This window comes from Nannobrachium achirus, assembly GCF_963921795.1.
Source record: "Nannobrachium achirus genome assembly, chromosome: 23".
In the NCBI taxonomy this organism is placed as follows: Eukaryota; Metazoa; Chordata; class Actinopteri; order Myctophiformes; family Myctophidae; genus Nannobrachium; species Nannobrachium achirus.
In genome coordinates, this window is record NC_137830.1 from 40,055,583 (window position 1) to 40,071,114 (window position 15,532).

General features: G+C 44.5%; 1 protein-coding gene across 1 annotated transcript in view; it reads right to left on the reverse strand.

Moving 5' to 3' along the window:
* ppfia2 (PTPRF interacting protein alpha 2) overlaps window positions 1-15,532 on the reverse strand; it is a gene marked incomplete at both ends in the record, with an annotated part of 259,369 nt that overhangs the window by 17,273 nt on the left and 226,564 nt on the right. Inside the window, 4 exons of the mRNA XM_080754745.1 lie at window positions 2,204-2,269; window positions 4,594-4,794; window positions 6,167-6,248; window positions 12,016-12,106. Coding sequence (XP_080610871.1) covers window positions 2,204-2,269; window positions 4,594-4,794; window positions 6,167-6,248; window positions 12,016-12,106 — 440 coding nt within the window. The remainder of the gene's footprint in view (window positions 1-2,203; window positions 2,270-4,593; window positions 4,795-6,166; window positions 6,249-12,015; window positions 12,107-15,532) is intronic.

Consider the following 15,532-nt stretch of genomic DNA (forward strand, 5'->3'; position numbering starts at 1 on the left):
AATGCGTGTGTCGTTGCGGGACCCATACAATAATTCTGGGATCCATTTGAATGACCACCTGTGGGTCCCAGGACCCATTACATTGAAAACCTAGCAACATCACTGTATGCTGCTGCTTCCCGGTATCACATCATTGAACCGTATATTTGTCAGAATTCAACCTAATAATTAATTAGTGTTGACAAAGACATTCAGACACTTAATGCACTGGTTCTCGACGCCTGGTCCAACGAGCCTGAATTCTGAAAAACTCAGAATTTAAAATCATATCAAAAGGGGCAGTGGCCTAATGCATATCAAACTGGGACATTTAGTATGCGGAACGTGGAATCGGAGCAGGTTATTGCCAAAGTTCACGCCCCTTGCGGCTTGGAAGCTCATTGATTGAAGACTTCTTTTTTTTAAGATTTGTTTTGGGGCTTTTATGCCTTTATTGATAGGACAGTAGACTGACAGGAAATTGGGGGAGAGATGGGGAGTGACACGCGGCAAAGGTCGTCCGGATCGGGAATCGAACTGGCGACGCCGCCAGGCATCCATGCCTATGTGGCAAATGCCTAAGTGGTATGCGCCTGAACCAGTAGGCCAGCGGGCGCCCATTGATTGAAGACTTTATTAGAAGTTTGAATGGGTACAGTTTCATGACAGTACACTTCACTGGTACAAGGTCAACTAAAAGGATACCTCAAAAAAGCTTTTGTGCTTGTTTTGTTTCAATTTGGGTCCTTTTTAAACTCATAATATAATGTCAGACAAATACAACACAGTACTATGCAGAAAAAGAAGAAGAAAAAACTGTTGTAAAACACAATGCAAAATAAATTGTATTTGGTAAGGATAGGCTTTGTTATCTTTTACCAGTTTCGAGTGTGTGTTTGTTTGTATTTGCATAAGAAGCGTTTCATGAGTGTAGCAAAAATAGAGTTTTTAATGTAGCGACATTTTCATAAAATACCAAAGAGGTGTTTCATTTTTTATTTGCAGAGATGTGCTTGACACAAGAGGTCTCCCTTCGCCTCCCTTCTGCATCGCGAGCCTAGCGTCGTGACTGGCGGGGGGGCATGAACTTTGGCAATAACCTGCTCGGATTCCAATCCACACGCATTTAGAATATTGAGAACCAGTGGGTTAATGCAGTGGTTCTCAACCTCAGGCCTCGACCCCCAAAATAATCATATTTTAACTGGAGACCCCCCCACACACACACCCTGATGAGCACTAAGAGTTGAGGCATTACATTTGTATAACACAGCCCTATTGTGAAAATAGCCGATCTACATGCTCACAACGCCTCACAAACGTGAGGCATTGTGAGCATGTAGATCGCCTATTTTCACAATTTCTGACTCTAATATTTGACCATTTGTCCAATGTTTAAATTGTCATTTTAGAGTTATTAACTCATATAGTGCCAATCCCGAGAAGACTCGTGAAAAGTACTCGAGTATCACATGGTGCCAATAATCGTGAAAAGTAATATATTACTGTAACGGCGGATATATTACCGAGTACAATGGCGGAAGGTCCGGAGCCGAAATCCGTCGCTGATTTCTCATCATCACGGCTCCACGAGCACAAAATAGTCATCCCATAACATTGAGGTGGACGGGGGATCTCATCTTTAATGTCCATTATCTCAAAACTACACTTTAGAAGCGAAGATGGAGGCAGATGCTCGCTTATAAAGCACATGGAGAAAAGCTCCGAGCCGATCCGCCATGACACCACGTAAACAACGATCGGTTCCGGCGCAGGACGCGATGACGTCAGACCGGAAGTGTTTACGCTGTGGACTTCTGGCCTTCAAAATAAGATAACGGGAGTGAATGCAGCCTGAAGGTGGCATTGTGGACTTTATAATCCGTTAATTTCAGGAGCACTAAATGAGTTAAAAAGTAATTAAACTGCATTTAGCTTAGTCACACCTAAACTTTACGCTGGTTTGTTTACTGTTGAGTGAGAAAACAATGTTGCACATTAAGTTGATCATCTGGGGACCCCCCAAAGTAAGTTGGGGTCCCCCCTGGGGGTCCCGACCCACAGATTGAGAACCAATGCGTTAATGGATGCATGCACCACACTGTTCACCTTACCCTGCACTGCAGTCTTGGACATGTACACAGTTCACACTCACTCAATTATGCTCAAAGACACACACGCATACACTGAAAAGGTTGAGAGTAGAGGGGACAAGAGGACTGACCGTTTTGGAGGAGGGGGCCGCCATGGTCTCCATCTCCTCATGGGTCACCCAGACGTTGCCTGATGGCTACGAGGGGGCGGGCCCAAGAGAGAGAGCAGCGACAGGGTTGGTAGCAGCGGTCCAGTGGGAGGGGCAAGCAGTGTTAAAGAAGAAGAGCAGCACCACTGTAAGCCAATAGTGTTATAGCATCACAGTCAGATGATGAGCTGGCCCCTCCCCGCTGGGGGTGAAAGGGCACACAAGGAGAACACAACACACCACAGCACAAGACACCCAAACTTAGCATACAGGTACATGTGGCACAAGTCACACAAACACAAGGGAAACAAAACAGAAAACAGTACATTTTGCCATGCAGAAAAGTGCGGTAAATTAGTAATTCTTTATACAAACAGGCACATGAATCCCACGTCTCTATTCCCTCTCTCCATCCAGCAGTATTCAATATCGTTCACTGTCGCGCAGAAACCTCGTCTCTCCAAGTTTCAAATTTGTACTTTTTTTCACAAAGCAAAGCCCTGCGTCATCATACAAGGCCCTCGCACAAAAGTAGTGAAAACAGCCGATCTACAAGCACACAATGCCTCGCGGTGCGAGGCGTTGTGTGCTTGTAGATCGGCTGTTTTCACTAGTTTAAATCATTTTTAAAATGATAAATACAAAACAAACGGTTTTGGACATACAAGGTTTTTCGCCCGACAACGACGATATGGTGTATCCCGTTGTATTATTGGCTTCCGCTGTGACATTTCGGTGTCTAATTTTAGCAGCGGCGATTGTTCTGTAGTCACAGTGGATGGTCGGGGGCTGTCATGACCTAGATAAGAACGGTCCGTGGCACAGTTGTACCCGGCGTAGAGGCAGACTGTTTAATCTCTGTTCCAAGGCACAGCGCTGCCAGCAGTGGGACGTTGCTCTGTCACCGTCTGCGCAGACACACCCCCCCCCCCCCGTTTCAGCTGTCAATTACATTTTCTGCTTGGTGTGTCCATCTGACAATTAATTAACACTGTTAAGTGGTCAGATGGGTGGGCCGTGTGCATTTTCAGAGCACGTTTATTTTAATGATCGATCGATGGATCGTGTTGCAGCTTGGATCACTGGAACGAACGTAGTACACTAGTAAATAGTTCCCATCATTGTTGTTGTGGAAATGCTATATTAGCAATATATTTGTGTTTGGGCGCCCACTTCCCACATATCCTCCTGGCCCACCGTTGCTCCTAGCCCACAGGTTGGGAATCGCTGCAATAGAGTCACATAGCCCTTGCACATTAACATATTCTGATGCTGCATTCACACTGCAGATATATAGTTGAACGTTTTGCTTGCTTGGTCAATGTTATCTCAATGGAAACCAGCTTTAAAGATACAGGACACACACAGAACAAAGCTTTGAAAGCTTTAAAGCTGGTTTCCATTGAGATAACATTGACCAAGCAAGCAAAACGTTCAACTATATATCTGCAGTGTGAATGCAGCATTAGACTACTTAAAAAGGTAAGGAAAACGAAAAATAGCTGGCAGTTTGGCAGTAGTTTGGTTAAATATTCTGTCAGTGAATGTATTAATGGTTGAGTTCATAATGCAGCGCACGTTTTTTTTTGTGATGTATATGGAATCAAATATGAACATGTGTGTTCATAAAAAGAACATTTACCAGAGCACTTCAAAAGAAGACCACCCAAATAAAATACTGGTGCACTCGACTGGGTCTGCACGTTTTATTAATTTGCAGGGGTGACTGACGTTTGGCGTATTCCTCAGAGTCAAAAGCGGCGCGTGCGTGTGTGTGTGTGTGTGTGTGTGTGTGTGTGTGTGTGTGTGTGTGTGTGTGTGCGTGCGTGCGTGCGTGCGTGCGTGCGTGCGTGCGTGCGTGCGTGCGTGCGTGCGTGCGTGCGTGCGTGCGTGCGTGCGTGCGTGCGTGCGTGCGTGCGTGCGTGCGTGCACGCGCGAGCGAGCCGTCACAGTATAGACAGCATGTTAGTGCATGCTCCGTAGTGCAGACAACTCCTATCATTAACCAACAGCAGCCTCCTCCGAGGCCATATGCAATTACCATGACAACTGGGAGCTATGAAACCAACTCTAGTGTAAAATAGCTGCTGGGTATAAATGACTGCACACCACTGCAGTGTTCAACAAACCAGCACGCAACACTAACTCACTAGTTACAGAGATTAGAGCTTACGAGGTGCAGTATAAACACAAAACTTGCAAAGACAGGAGGGAAAAAATGGCCCAAATTCGCCCCTGTTCCATTTTTTTGCGCCTTTACAACGCTGGCACAACGCAACGCTCCCAGTGGAGCCCTAGCCTTAGAATCGATAGAAAAAGAAAAATATTTTGTGTTGTGTGTCAGTGTGTGCCAGGGACATGTGACAACTCACGGTTCGGGTGGTAGGCGGGGCTGAGGGGCTGGTGAGGGAGACCATCTCCTGGATGGCAAGGCGGAGTTTGAGCCGGTGGAGAGGGTTGCTGATGCCGATCTCCCTCTGGATCTCTGTGTCGGACAGCGCTGACATGATGGCGCCGCTCTTCACGTTGGCGCGGCATGCCGCCACGTACCAGGCGGGCATCCCCAGCCACAGCTGGAGAACAGGGATTGGTATGATGTAGAGTTTGTAACACTAGATGTGTGTGTGTGTGTGTGTGTGTGTGTGTGTGTGTGTGTGTGTGCGTGCGTGCGTGCGTGCGTGCGTGTGTGTGTCAGGATGTTTGCAGGCGATATGCTGAACAGCAGGGGGCAGTGATGTTTGTATTATAGGAGTGATTTTTTAAATGTATTTCTACCAGCACAAATATTGAAAATGAATTAATTGAAAGGAAAAAATATATATCTTTCTTTCTTTATTTCTTTTTAAAAGAAGGTTTTAATTTTTTTAAAGTTCATATCAGTATTCATGAATGCTAATGGTTAAGTACTTATAATTACAGGAGGGAGGGGCGATGATGCATAAAATCAAGGCATTATTACAATAAAATCCGATAATAAAAGTTCAAAGGTGCTGCATAGAATGAATCATATCGGAGCCCTCTACCATCTCAGATCCATCTCGGATCCATAATGACATTCACCCATTCCCAGGTGAGAATATAGGAAATACAAATGAAATATTTAGATTAACATACAGAGGGCACCAGGGGCCAAAGGCAGAATAATGATGCATTAATAGCTGCTAATGTGACAGAGGACCTCATTAATGCCACCATGCTCCAATTAAAACACGAGCGCAATGGTGTTATTGGACCAGCGTGGTGTGGTAGCAGCAGCAGCTACTGACCATGTTTAGAATGACTAGTTTGCATTCTTAGAATGATCTACAAGTAATTAAAATGTAAATGTTGGAAGATGGCAAAGTACTGTAGCATGATGACCATGGTCAAAGGGAAGGAATCATACACCAGTTGCTCTCAACATGGGGTCCTTAAAGAGGTTAAGGGGTACCCAGGTAAATTACTGATAGATAGGAACCAAATGGACCCTTACTGGTATGTGGCTGTGCTCAGAGAGAACAAATGGAACCAAATTTATCTTTGAAATGACTACAGTCCCATATGGACTACTGCTCTGCGACTTTATTGAGCTCTTGCGAATGTTTTCTTTTTTTTCCCTTTTTTAAGATGAGAAATTAGCAATTCTGAAATGATTCATAGTTTTCACTCCCAGCACCTTATATTTATAGCATATTTTAGCGATTATGTTGTGAGGAAAACGTTGACATATAGCCATTTTGGTTAAAATTGACTGAAAATAACTGTACTTCTTCAAGTTTAAAATGATACTAAATGTTTTTTTAATTGTCCAAATAAATTCCAAATTATCTTGCGGCACCCCTGGACTGCCATCACGGCACCCCAGGGTGCCCCGTCACCCTCTTTGAGAACCCCTGACTTTGAGGACACGGTTTGAGATTTGACGGCGTGAAAACATTTTAAAATGATAAAGCGATTGCTGCCTACCTCCAGCCAGGCTACAACCGTGGGGCCGTCCCACTGCGCAAAAGGTAAGCCCTTCCTCCTGGCTTCCTCCAACAGCTCGTGCCTGAGGATGGGGACAGAGGCGCCGCGTCAAAAACACATACTTGCGTGTTCTGAGAGGTACATACAGTACAGTACAAACACATTTGCCCACTCTGCTATGACACTGTGTCACTTTACATTTTCAACACTTTAGCCACTACCGTATTTTATGCTTTAACTATTCAAAACTAGCAGATATACAAGCTCACAGCGCGGCACTCGGTGCCGCGCTGCGAGCTTGTAGATCTGCTATTTTTGAAAAGTCGTGAACATTTATGCAAGTCTTTGAATATTTTTGACCTGATTCTATTCACCATATTCCTGGCCCCGCCCCCGGCTTCCTGTTCATATACCCTGAAAGGCTGAAAAAGCTGGCCTGAAAAACATCATTTGGTTTCCTGTTGTCCTTGCATTAAAGTGTCAGTAGTTGGCGTTCTGGGCTCTGAATTAACCTGTGTTGCCATGTCTCCTTATAATAAGCAATTTGTGTCTTATAGTGTAGTTGCTTATTGGGCTGCCTTACTTTCTAATATTTTTAAAACAGTGGTTCTCAAATCCTCTCATATCAAGGACCCCAGATTTTGAAGCAGCACACAGAGAAAAACTCTCTAGCGCCCTCTGTAAAAGGCAATGGCAGCCTCCATAGAGAGGGCCAGGAATATGGTGAATAAGTGTCTTCTAAATTCTTCTAAGGTTTTTTGAAAAACCTATGTTTCTATGTCAGTAGTTCTCAAACCTTTTCATGTCAAGGACCCCCAAAATTACATGTATTTGGCCGCGGAACCCCACCTCAAAATATGTTGTTCCAGGGACCCCCCCAGAAGTAAATATTTGACTTACAAATGTTTGCTTTTAAAAAGGTATGTTCAAATACTTGCAAAAAAAAAAAAAAATAGCAGATCTACAAGCTCGCAGCACAGCACTCGGTGTCGCGCTGTGAGCTTGTATATCTGGGCCTAAATGGTAAATGATTCCTCACATACACTCATTATCAACAATGTGTTTCAGCAACATGGCGTTGGTTTGGGTGTCTGTGTCCAAAGGAGACTGTATGAGTGCTCATACAGAATGTATATCTATCCCAGTCCAGCCTGTACACCGAGACATTTGCAAAGGCTTCGTCTTATCATCCGTCTCTAGGCTGCAAGGCAAATGGGCAAACTTGCATTCCACTGTAATCCACTTAGCATATCACCTGACACACACTCTCTCTCTCTCACACACACACACCGCATGAGTATAACTACTCTAAAACTCTAAATACACTGCTTTATTCATAACGGTGGTGATCGAAAGATGAGAGATGTTGACTTTCTTGTGTTATAGTTAAGTGGTATTGTCATCATAAGAAACCTTTCGAATCGTAAGGGATCTCCTTTTCACATGATGCATCAGCAGCATGCCATTTCAAAAGGTTCTAGGTTGAAAAGACAGATAATATTTCCCTCTTCCTTCAATGCATGAAAACACAATGACATGTAAGTGGTCCTTGGATCAAAACAATGACAAAGTTGAACTTTTCACGAATTACACGAACACACAACGTTAAGTATTTAGTTGTCACAAACACATTTGGTGCCTCTGTGGCGCAGCCGATATGCCAATGATGTCAGTACAACCTCTCTTGGTTCAAAACCGCTTTTTATAAAATGCATGATAACAAAAGGTTAAATATTTAGTACAAAACCACAGATTGTGATTTTCCTAGGTTGTACCAGGCTTGAAGTTTTCATTGAAGAACACACAGAATTAAAGAATGCCAGGAGAAATGGATAAAGCTGGGTTTCTGTGCTACTGTACCATGCCCACACATTCTCTCTCACTAACAGATTTGACTTGTTAAACTGAATGTGTAATCATAGAATACTTTAGTAATTGTGTAATGTTAACAAAGCAAGGCAGAGTGGTCCCTCTGGGCTTGTCCACCACACACTACACAAGGAGTGATGTGTAGCTAACTAGAGGTGTTGCCTCCACCCGTGTACATCCTCGCAACACATGTGCAAAACCTGATTTAGCAAACACCATTTGACGTAGATAAGAGGCTATGACATGGCTTACGTATCTGGAAAGGTCCTGGGTTAAGAGCGCAGTTAAGAGCTGTCTACTCTGCACTTTACTGTATGTGCTTCATGTGCTATACCAGTCAGTCTACTGGCCTTTAGATCTAGCTTTACTGAATCTTGCAGCCAAACTCATTGTTTCTGTGCTGGGTGGAATGGTTTCATTCAGTAGTTGCTCAGGGTGACATAAAACTATGGCTAGATATCGTCACTGTCGGGCAGAAACCTTGTATCTCCAAGTTTCAAATGTGCAAGTTTTTCTGTAAAGTAAAGCCCTGCTTCATCATACAAGACTGTCGCACAAAACTAGTGAAAATAGGTGCGAGGCGCTGTGTGCTTGTAGATCAGCTATTTTCACTAGTTTAAATCGTTTTTAAAATGATGAATAAAAAACAAACATACAAGGTTTCCATCCGACAACAACGATATATTGGAATCATTTTGGTAAGCATCAGTCTGAAAGCAGCATGTACTGTAAAATGCAGGGTATAGATGATGTCCTGTTTACTCTGTCATGCACATATCCATTTGTATTTTTCTGAATCCACTCACACCAGTACTGTGAGCGCAACTGGAAACTGACGAAAAGTCATAAAAAATGCCTGCCTGAGGCGGCAAAAACAACCAGACGGACACACTCACACAAACCAAACAAACACCTTGAATTCAATTCAGCAAACCCATTCCATAAAACAGACTCTGTTTTGCCTGGGTGTTTTACGTCGTCAGAGAACTCGACAGATGGAAACGGCAGCTTAGTGATCAGCGCAATGCATGTAACAACCATGAGCGATGAAGGCCTCAGTCGAGTGAAAGGGCTCTCAAACGCAGCATACATGGTGTACAGAAGCCTACGGGTGACAGAGAGGGAGATGTATTCCAGTGTACGTTCACTGTCTTTTATCTATACATGGGGATAGATCATGTTTTATGTTCAGGTGGGGGACACGCCCACTGAACATAGCTGGGGGAGGGAGATAAGGAAACAGTTATGAGAAAATCATATGGAGAGAGAAAGAAAGACAGAAAGAAAGCCAAAAACTAAAAGATCTGACACATTCCCATAACCAGATATCACAGCTGGTTATTTCAACACAAATAGATACAGACACACACAGAAGGAGAGGAAGACATTCCAAGGTTTAAGAAGCGACCCCCGACTGTCCAGCCATGGATGCAGCTGTTATCCAACTGTAAAGAGGGGAAGAAACGTCTTCAAATGGTAAATGGAGAAGGAAGAAAGCGGAGTAATGGGGTGGCTGGGGGTGTTTCGTCGACAGCCATGGAGGAGAGAAAGATAGAAATATAAGAGAGTGACGTCAGTTTTGGCACTGTTTTGCGGGAGAGGACGGGCGGACGGACGGACGGACGGACAGACGGACAAATGAGACATAGAGATGACATACAGGGCACAGCTGGGGACAATGGAGGTGTCCAGGAGATCAATCACACATCCTCACAACTTACCCGCTTTGTTAGAGTCAGAGGAGGATGAGAGGGGGGAAAATAAGGAGAGGGAAAGTAGAAGAGGGGAGAGAGAGAGAGAGAGATTGAGAGCGAGAGATAGGGTAAGAGAGAGAGAGAGAAAGTGATGGGAGACAAAAGTACACAAATGTTAATGAGTTATTAGGCATTTATCGTACAACTAAAACAAAAATATGATTAGGCACACACGCAGGCACACACACAAGTACACATGTAAACACAGACAAAATCTTCACAATGTTGACATCATTTGACGGGAGCGTCTTGCCGGGCTGGTTGGAAGGGCAAATCACAAGGTGGTCTTCTACAATGCAGTCCTGACCACACGGCGTGCAGCAGAGAAGGAAATGACGTGAGATGCACTCAAACGCAGCAAGACCCCTCTCCTTATCCATGACCTCATACTGCACAATAAGCAGACCCATGTGCTCAGAAACACACGCACACGACACTCATACAGGGCAAGTCCGGCACCTTTGCTACAGAATACGGATCACACATCGACAATCAAACGGTTCTGATCAAGATGCTGAAATGTAAACGATGCAGGCAGCTGGGTAATGGCATGCAGCATGGAGGCACCAAGATGCAAGGCGGCTTGGCTCAATCCCGGACACTGCTATGGAGACTTGAGAGGTCAGTGCAGTGTAGGGAAAGAAATAATGACACGATAACATTTGTTCTACATGAAGCAAGACCTTCTATTGATCAACCACGTGGGAGGCAAAATTATTGATCACGACAACGTCCGTGTGCGCTCTTCTATGGCAAATGACATTCATCATTTGGCGCATGGGCATGGCAAATGCACACACACACACACACACACACACACACAAAGTACACACATGTGCGCACGCACATACTGTACATACATACTCTAAACATACACACACACACAGTTGCATGCACTCGCATATCTACTGACAGCACGCACACAAAGAAAGACACAGAAGCCGCCAACATAAATCCCTGTTGAAAAGAGATTTGATTTGCAAGGGAATTTTTGTGCGAGTGTGTAATCTATGACTGGTGTTAGGGAAAATCATATTACGCCCCAAATTGACAAAGGAGCTTTGGGAGATTAATTGTCTTTTCAACCTGGATCAATAAGCCTGACTTTGGCTCTGTTTGTGAATATAGTGAGGCTGATCTCTGCCCCTGGATGCTGATCCAGAGCTGGCTTTCTAATCGATCCCTCATCTCAGTGCAGGAGATTGTGGTTCAGGAGGGTAGCGGTTAGGACATCGGACCAGCCTCTCCCAGACAGAGAGCACAAATGGAAAACCCGCATGAACTGTCACTTGCGAGTTTAACCCCCTTTCAAACTATTTGGGGCATGAGTTTCAATGATGTTTATAGCAAGCTCACAACGTGTGGTGAGGGTAGAATATTTTAATCATTTGTTGTAGGAAGTACATCGGGCTTAAGCACTGAGCTATATATTATCTGGAGAGGGCACAGAAAATCCCCACCCACTCATTTCATTTCAAAGAAACTTGCTCGCCCAGCACATACCGTACTCCCAGAAGTATCTCTCTCCTTGCTAAACGTCTACATCACAAACAAGCTCCATGTTCCGAGCCTGTCAGTCAAGCCCGTTGTTTGAGAGCTTTTCGCTCGTTCTAGGCCCATGTTTGCAGTACCAGAGGGCTTGAGTTTAAGGAGTTAAAGTGGTGTGTGTGTGAGTGTGAGTGTGAGTGTGTGTGTGTGTGTGTGTGTGTGTGTGTGTGTGTGTGTGTGTGTGTGTGTGTGTGTGTGTGTGTGTGTGGATATGCACAGTCAAATCTGGAGCGTCAATTCAAGTCTGAGAGTCCATAAGTGTCCATTTTCATAAGGAGTGAAACTCTTGAGAGTTGAAATGACAGTCCAGATTGTGCTGGGTGGTCATCATGGCTTCCCTCCTGGCCAGAGACAGTAGAACGTCACTGTCAGGCAGAAACCTTGTATCCCCAAGTTTAAAATGTGTGCGTTTTTTCGTAAAGCAAATCCCTGCTTCACCATACAAGACCGTCGCACAATGCTAGTGAAAATAGCCGAACTACGAGCACACAACGCCTCGCGGCTATAATTGATCGGCTATTTTCACTATTTTTAAAAGGATAAATACAAAACAAACGTTTTTTGGACATACAAGGTTTCCACCAGACAACGACGATAAGTCAATGTCCCATTGAGCATCTGTGGGAAAGCAGACTGAAGTGCTGCGGTGGCAGGTTGTGCGCCCCGGTGAAAGCTTACTTCTTTTTCAATCTGCGGTCCTTCTCGGCTTGCGTGCCCAGCTTCCCCATCCCCATGTCCTGGCCCGCCATGTCGGGGTCCATCACGTACGCTGGGGATGGAGAAATAGATACATGTCAGAGTGGGAGCTGTCTCACTGCGCACGCATTACTATGTATACGATACTGCTCAACTATCGGAATGTAAGCATAAAATACTGGCAATTTAAAATACATTTGGAGAATATTTACATGATGTTCATGATAATAGAATCTTTTTATATATAATTCTCATGCTCATTGCAGGGGATGGAGGTCAGCACGACCCAATGCACTAAAAGACGTTTTGGCAGTTCATGATTTAATGTCTTTGAGGTGGAAAGTTGTCTCATGGAAACAGGTTGTGGGGATACCAGGTTTGTTTTATGCAGTTGAGATTGATGAAAATGCCTCAACATTTTCACAATAAATGAAGGCTTCAGCCGGCGTTAGTTTATGCAGGACACAAGAGTCTAGCCCCGCCCGGCTGTAGTCAGCTGTCAGTCAGCTCTTTTCCTATTCCTCATCACATATCTGCTGGTCATTACGTCACACTGTCATACTCCAATCAAAGCTCTCATTCAGTAAGGAATATATTATATATATATTATATATATATATATATATATATACATATATATATATATATATATATATATATATATATATATATGTTACAGTATGTTCAAGAAACCAGTAAAAGTTGTCAAGGAGCACTCGTTTTGACGTTCACCACACACTAATCACCACCAGATGGCGACGTCAGCCACTGGATAAGAGAGTTACGTCACGCTTTGAACTCGCCGCAGACCGGAAGTGTTTACTCTTTATTTACTAGCCTAGCCTAGCCTAGCCTAGCCTAGCCTAGCCTAGCCTAGCCATTAGCTCCATTGTAGTCACTTGGACAGGGCGTTTAACGTGCGCTTGCCCAGGCCTTACGGCCTGGGCATAAATATAACGATTGCATTCACCACGGCTTCGTAACTCGCGCGGCGCTCCGCCGGCCGCGCGGCCCTGGCCCGCTCTTCGCGGCCACTCGCGCCTGCGGCGCTCGGGGGCGAAGAGCAGGACCAAGGTCCGCTGGCCTTCGCGCCGCTTGGGGCTTCGTGGACCCAGGGGGGCCTCGTAACTCGTTTGGGCTTCGTGGATACAGGGGGGCTTCGGTAGCCGCTCGCAGTGTCGTGGACAATAGAGCGGCGCACCGCCTGGAATACGTTGTTGTGGCGACCGCTTGCTCCGCCCCGTGCCGCATCACGAGTGCTCCGCGTCTCGAATGTGCTGGTTCTCTTATATCCGGTGACATATATATATATGTATATCTTTATAATATTATTTGTGAGCCAGGCCATGGAGGCCATAAAGGGCTATTCCCAGCAAACCAGTGAACGTAACGGTTCCCCGCTTGGCATGTACACTGCTCAATACTCTGGCAAGCAACTAAGCTATGTTTGCCGCCATGATTGTACTTAAATGTCATACAATTAATATAAAACGACATTTTTTATACAGGCATATATTTGAGCCACCTCTCGCTAGGACCCCCCTCCCACTCTACTGCGCATGTGCGAATGCAGTGCACACACGGAGCTCTGTCAAGTGAGCAGCACTAACGTTTCCTGCCTGGGAGGTTGCAGCAATAAGCCAGGCTCCAGCCTTCAAAATAAAAGTGCCATAAATTATTATACTCCATTATTTTGTATGTTATTAAACCTTATTTTTTACCCAGAAACATAATTAGCATTGTGTATGTTCGTTTAAATGCTTAATCTATATTTTGAATGTGCATATCATGAGAAAATGTATCTTTTTTCAAAAAAAAGTTGCCTCAGGGGTACTCTTATTTTGAAGAGATCGGCACCGGAAGTCTTATTGCTGCTAACGCTAATGCTGCTCACTTGACATAGGCCACACACGGTAGCAGCAGCAACCGCAGCAGCAGGCAGCACACAATCGTATGGCATTTTTGCACACAACACGGATAGTATTGTTATTGCACAAGATACAGACGCTGCAAACACATAAACAGCTTTTAGAAACACCTTTTCTCTTTCGGTTTTCGGCGGCTGCGGGGGGCGCGACCGGACCGTTTGAATACCTCGGATACAGAGACAGAAATAGATACACCGTCCTCCGTCGTGTGTGTGTGTGTGTGTGTGTGTGTGTGTGCGCGCGCTGCAGTGAACGGAGTGACACGGACCTTGTGTAAAATCCTCCCGTTTTCACTCCCGGAGTCAATAAGCCATCCATGGCTTACCCTTCCTCATCACACAGTGTTACCCTTCCTCATCACACATCACCCGATCTACAAGCTCACATCAGCTCGCATCCGCGTCTCCGCGCCGCGCTGTGAGCTTGCACGTCGGCCACCTTCCAAAGGACGCTGAAACTTGCAGGATGAGCACTCTGTCAACCCATGCGAGCGTCGCTAATTCGAATGACACCCGCAAATGGAAACGGGCTAAATTCGCTTTGTCTTAATACGCAATTCTGATAATTTGCTTCCCTAATTCGAATAAGTTTATGGAAACATGGCTATTGACACATACCTACATATAGGTAGATTATAAATAGATTGATAGATAAACAGATAGATCTCAATATGCTCATGTCAGTTGGGCAACTCGACTAACAACAACAATCATAGCTGCAAGCAGCGATAAAGTGCCAAGCAGGAAAAATAAAAAGAAAGAAATTAGGAAAAGCAAGAAAACAGGGCATTATGAGCTATAGGCTTACCTGTTAAAAGTTTGCTAAGCCCTTTCAGGGCTTGGCCACTAATAATAATAATAATTATAACTAATAACAATAATAATAGGTCGGACAGTTAGACTGAGCGTTGCCAGATTGTGTGTGTGAGAAGCAACAAGGTCTATTAACAAAAGGCCACATGTATACACAATACAAAAAACTCTATATCCACCTCTATGTATCCTGTCTATCTGTAGCCATATAAATAAATTGTATATAGCCTTAATAGTAGATGGCTATACATAGATATAGATACATATCTCCATATGTCCATGTCAGTTGCATCACTAACAAGTTAAAATAACAATAATAATAATAATAATAATGCGTTAATAGAGCACGCACACCGAACGCACACAGTGACACATTCGCGATCGTGCAAATGCTATGGTGTAACTAAATAGCCTACGCATGTAACATTGTGTTGATGGAGGGACGCTACTCTAACGTGCAAGCTTCAATCGTTATGTTGCTTTCTGCAATGGAGAGCAGGGGTAGGATTAAGAATAGTGGAATACACAAAAAACAGACCAGCGAGGCATTTATGTAATTTCCAACATCAAAAACCCCAAATATTAACAACAATCAACGGGTCGACATGTCTCAGATCGTGCCTACTTTCGCCATTTGATTTGTCCTGACTCCTATTATATTGGTGCTAAAAAAGACTAACTCACTTTCAGACAGCCCAGACCGGGTGGGAAGGTGGGGCCACGGCCGCTTAGCTCATCCATTCCACATGGGCACGCATG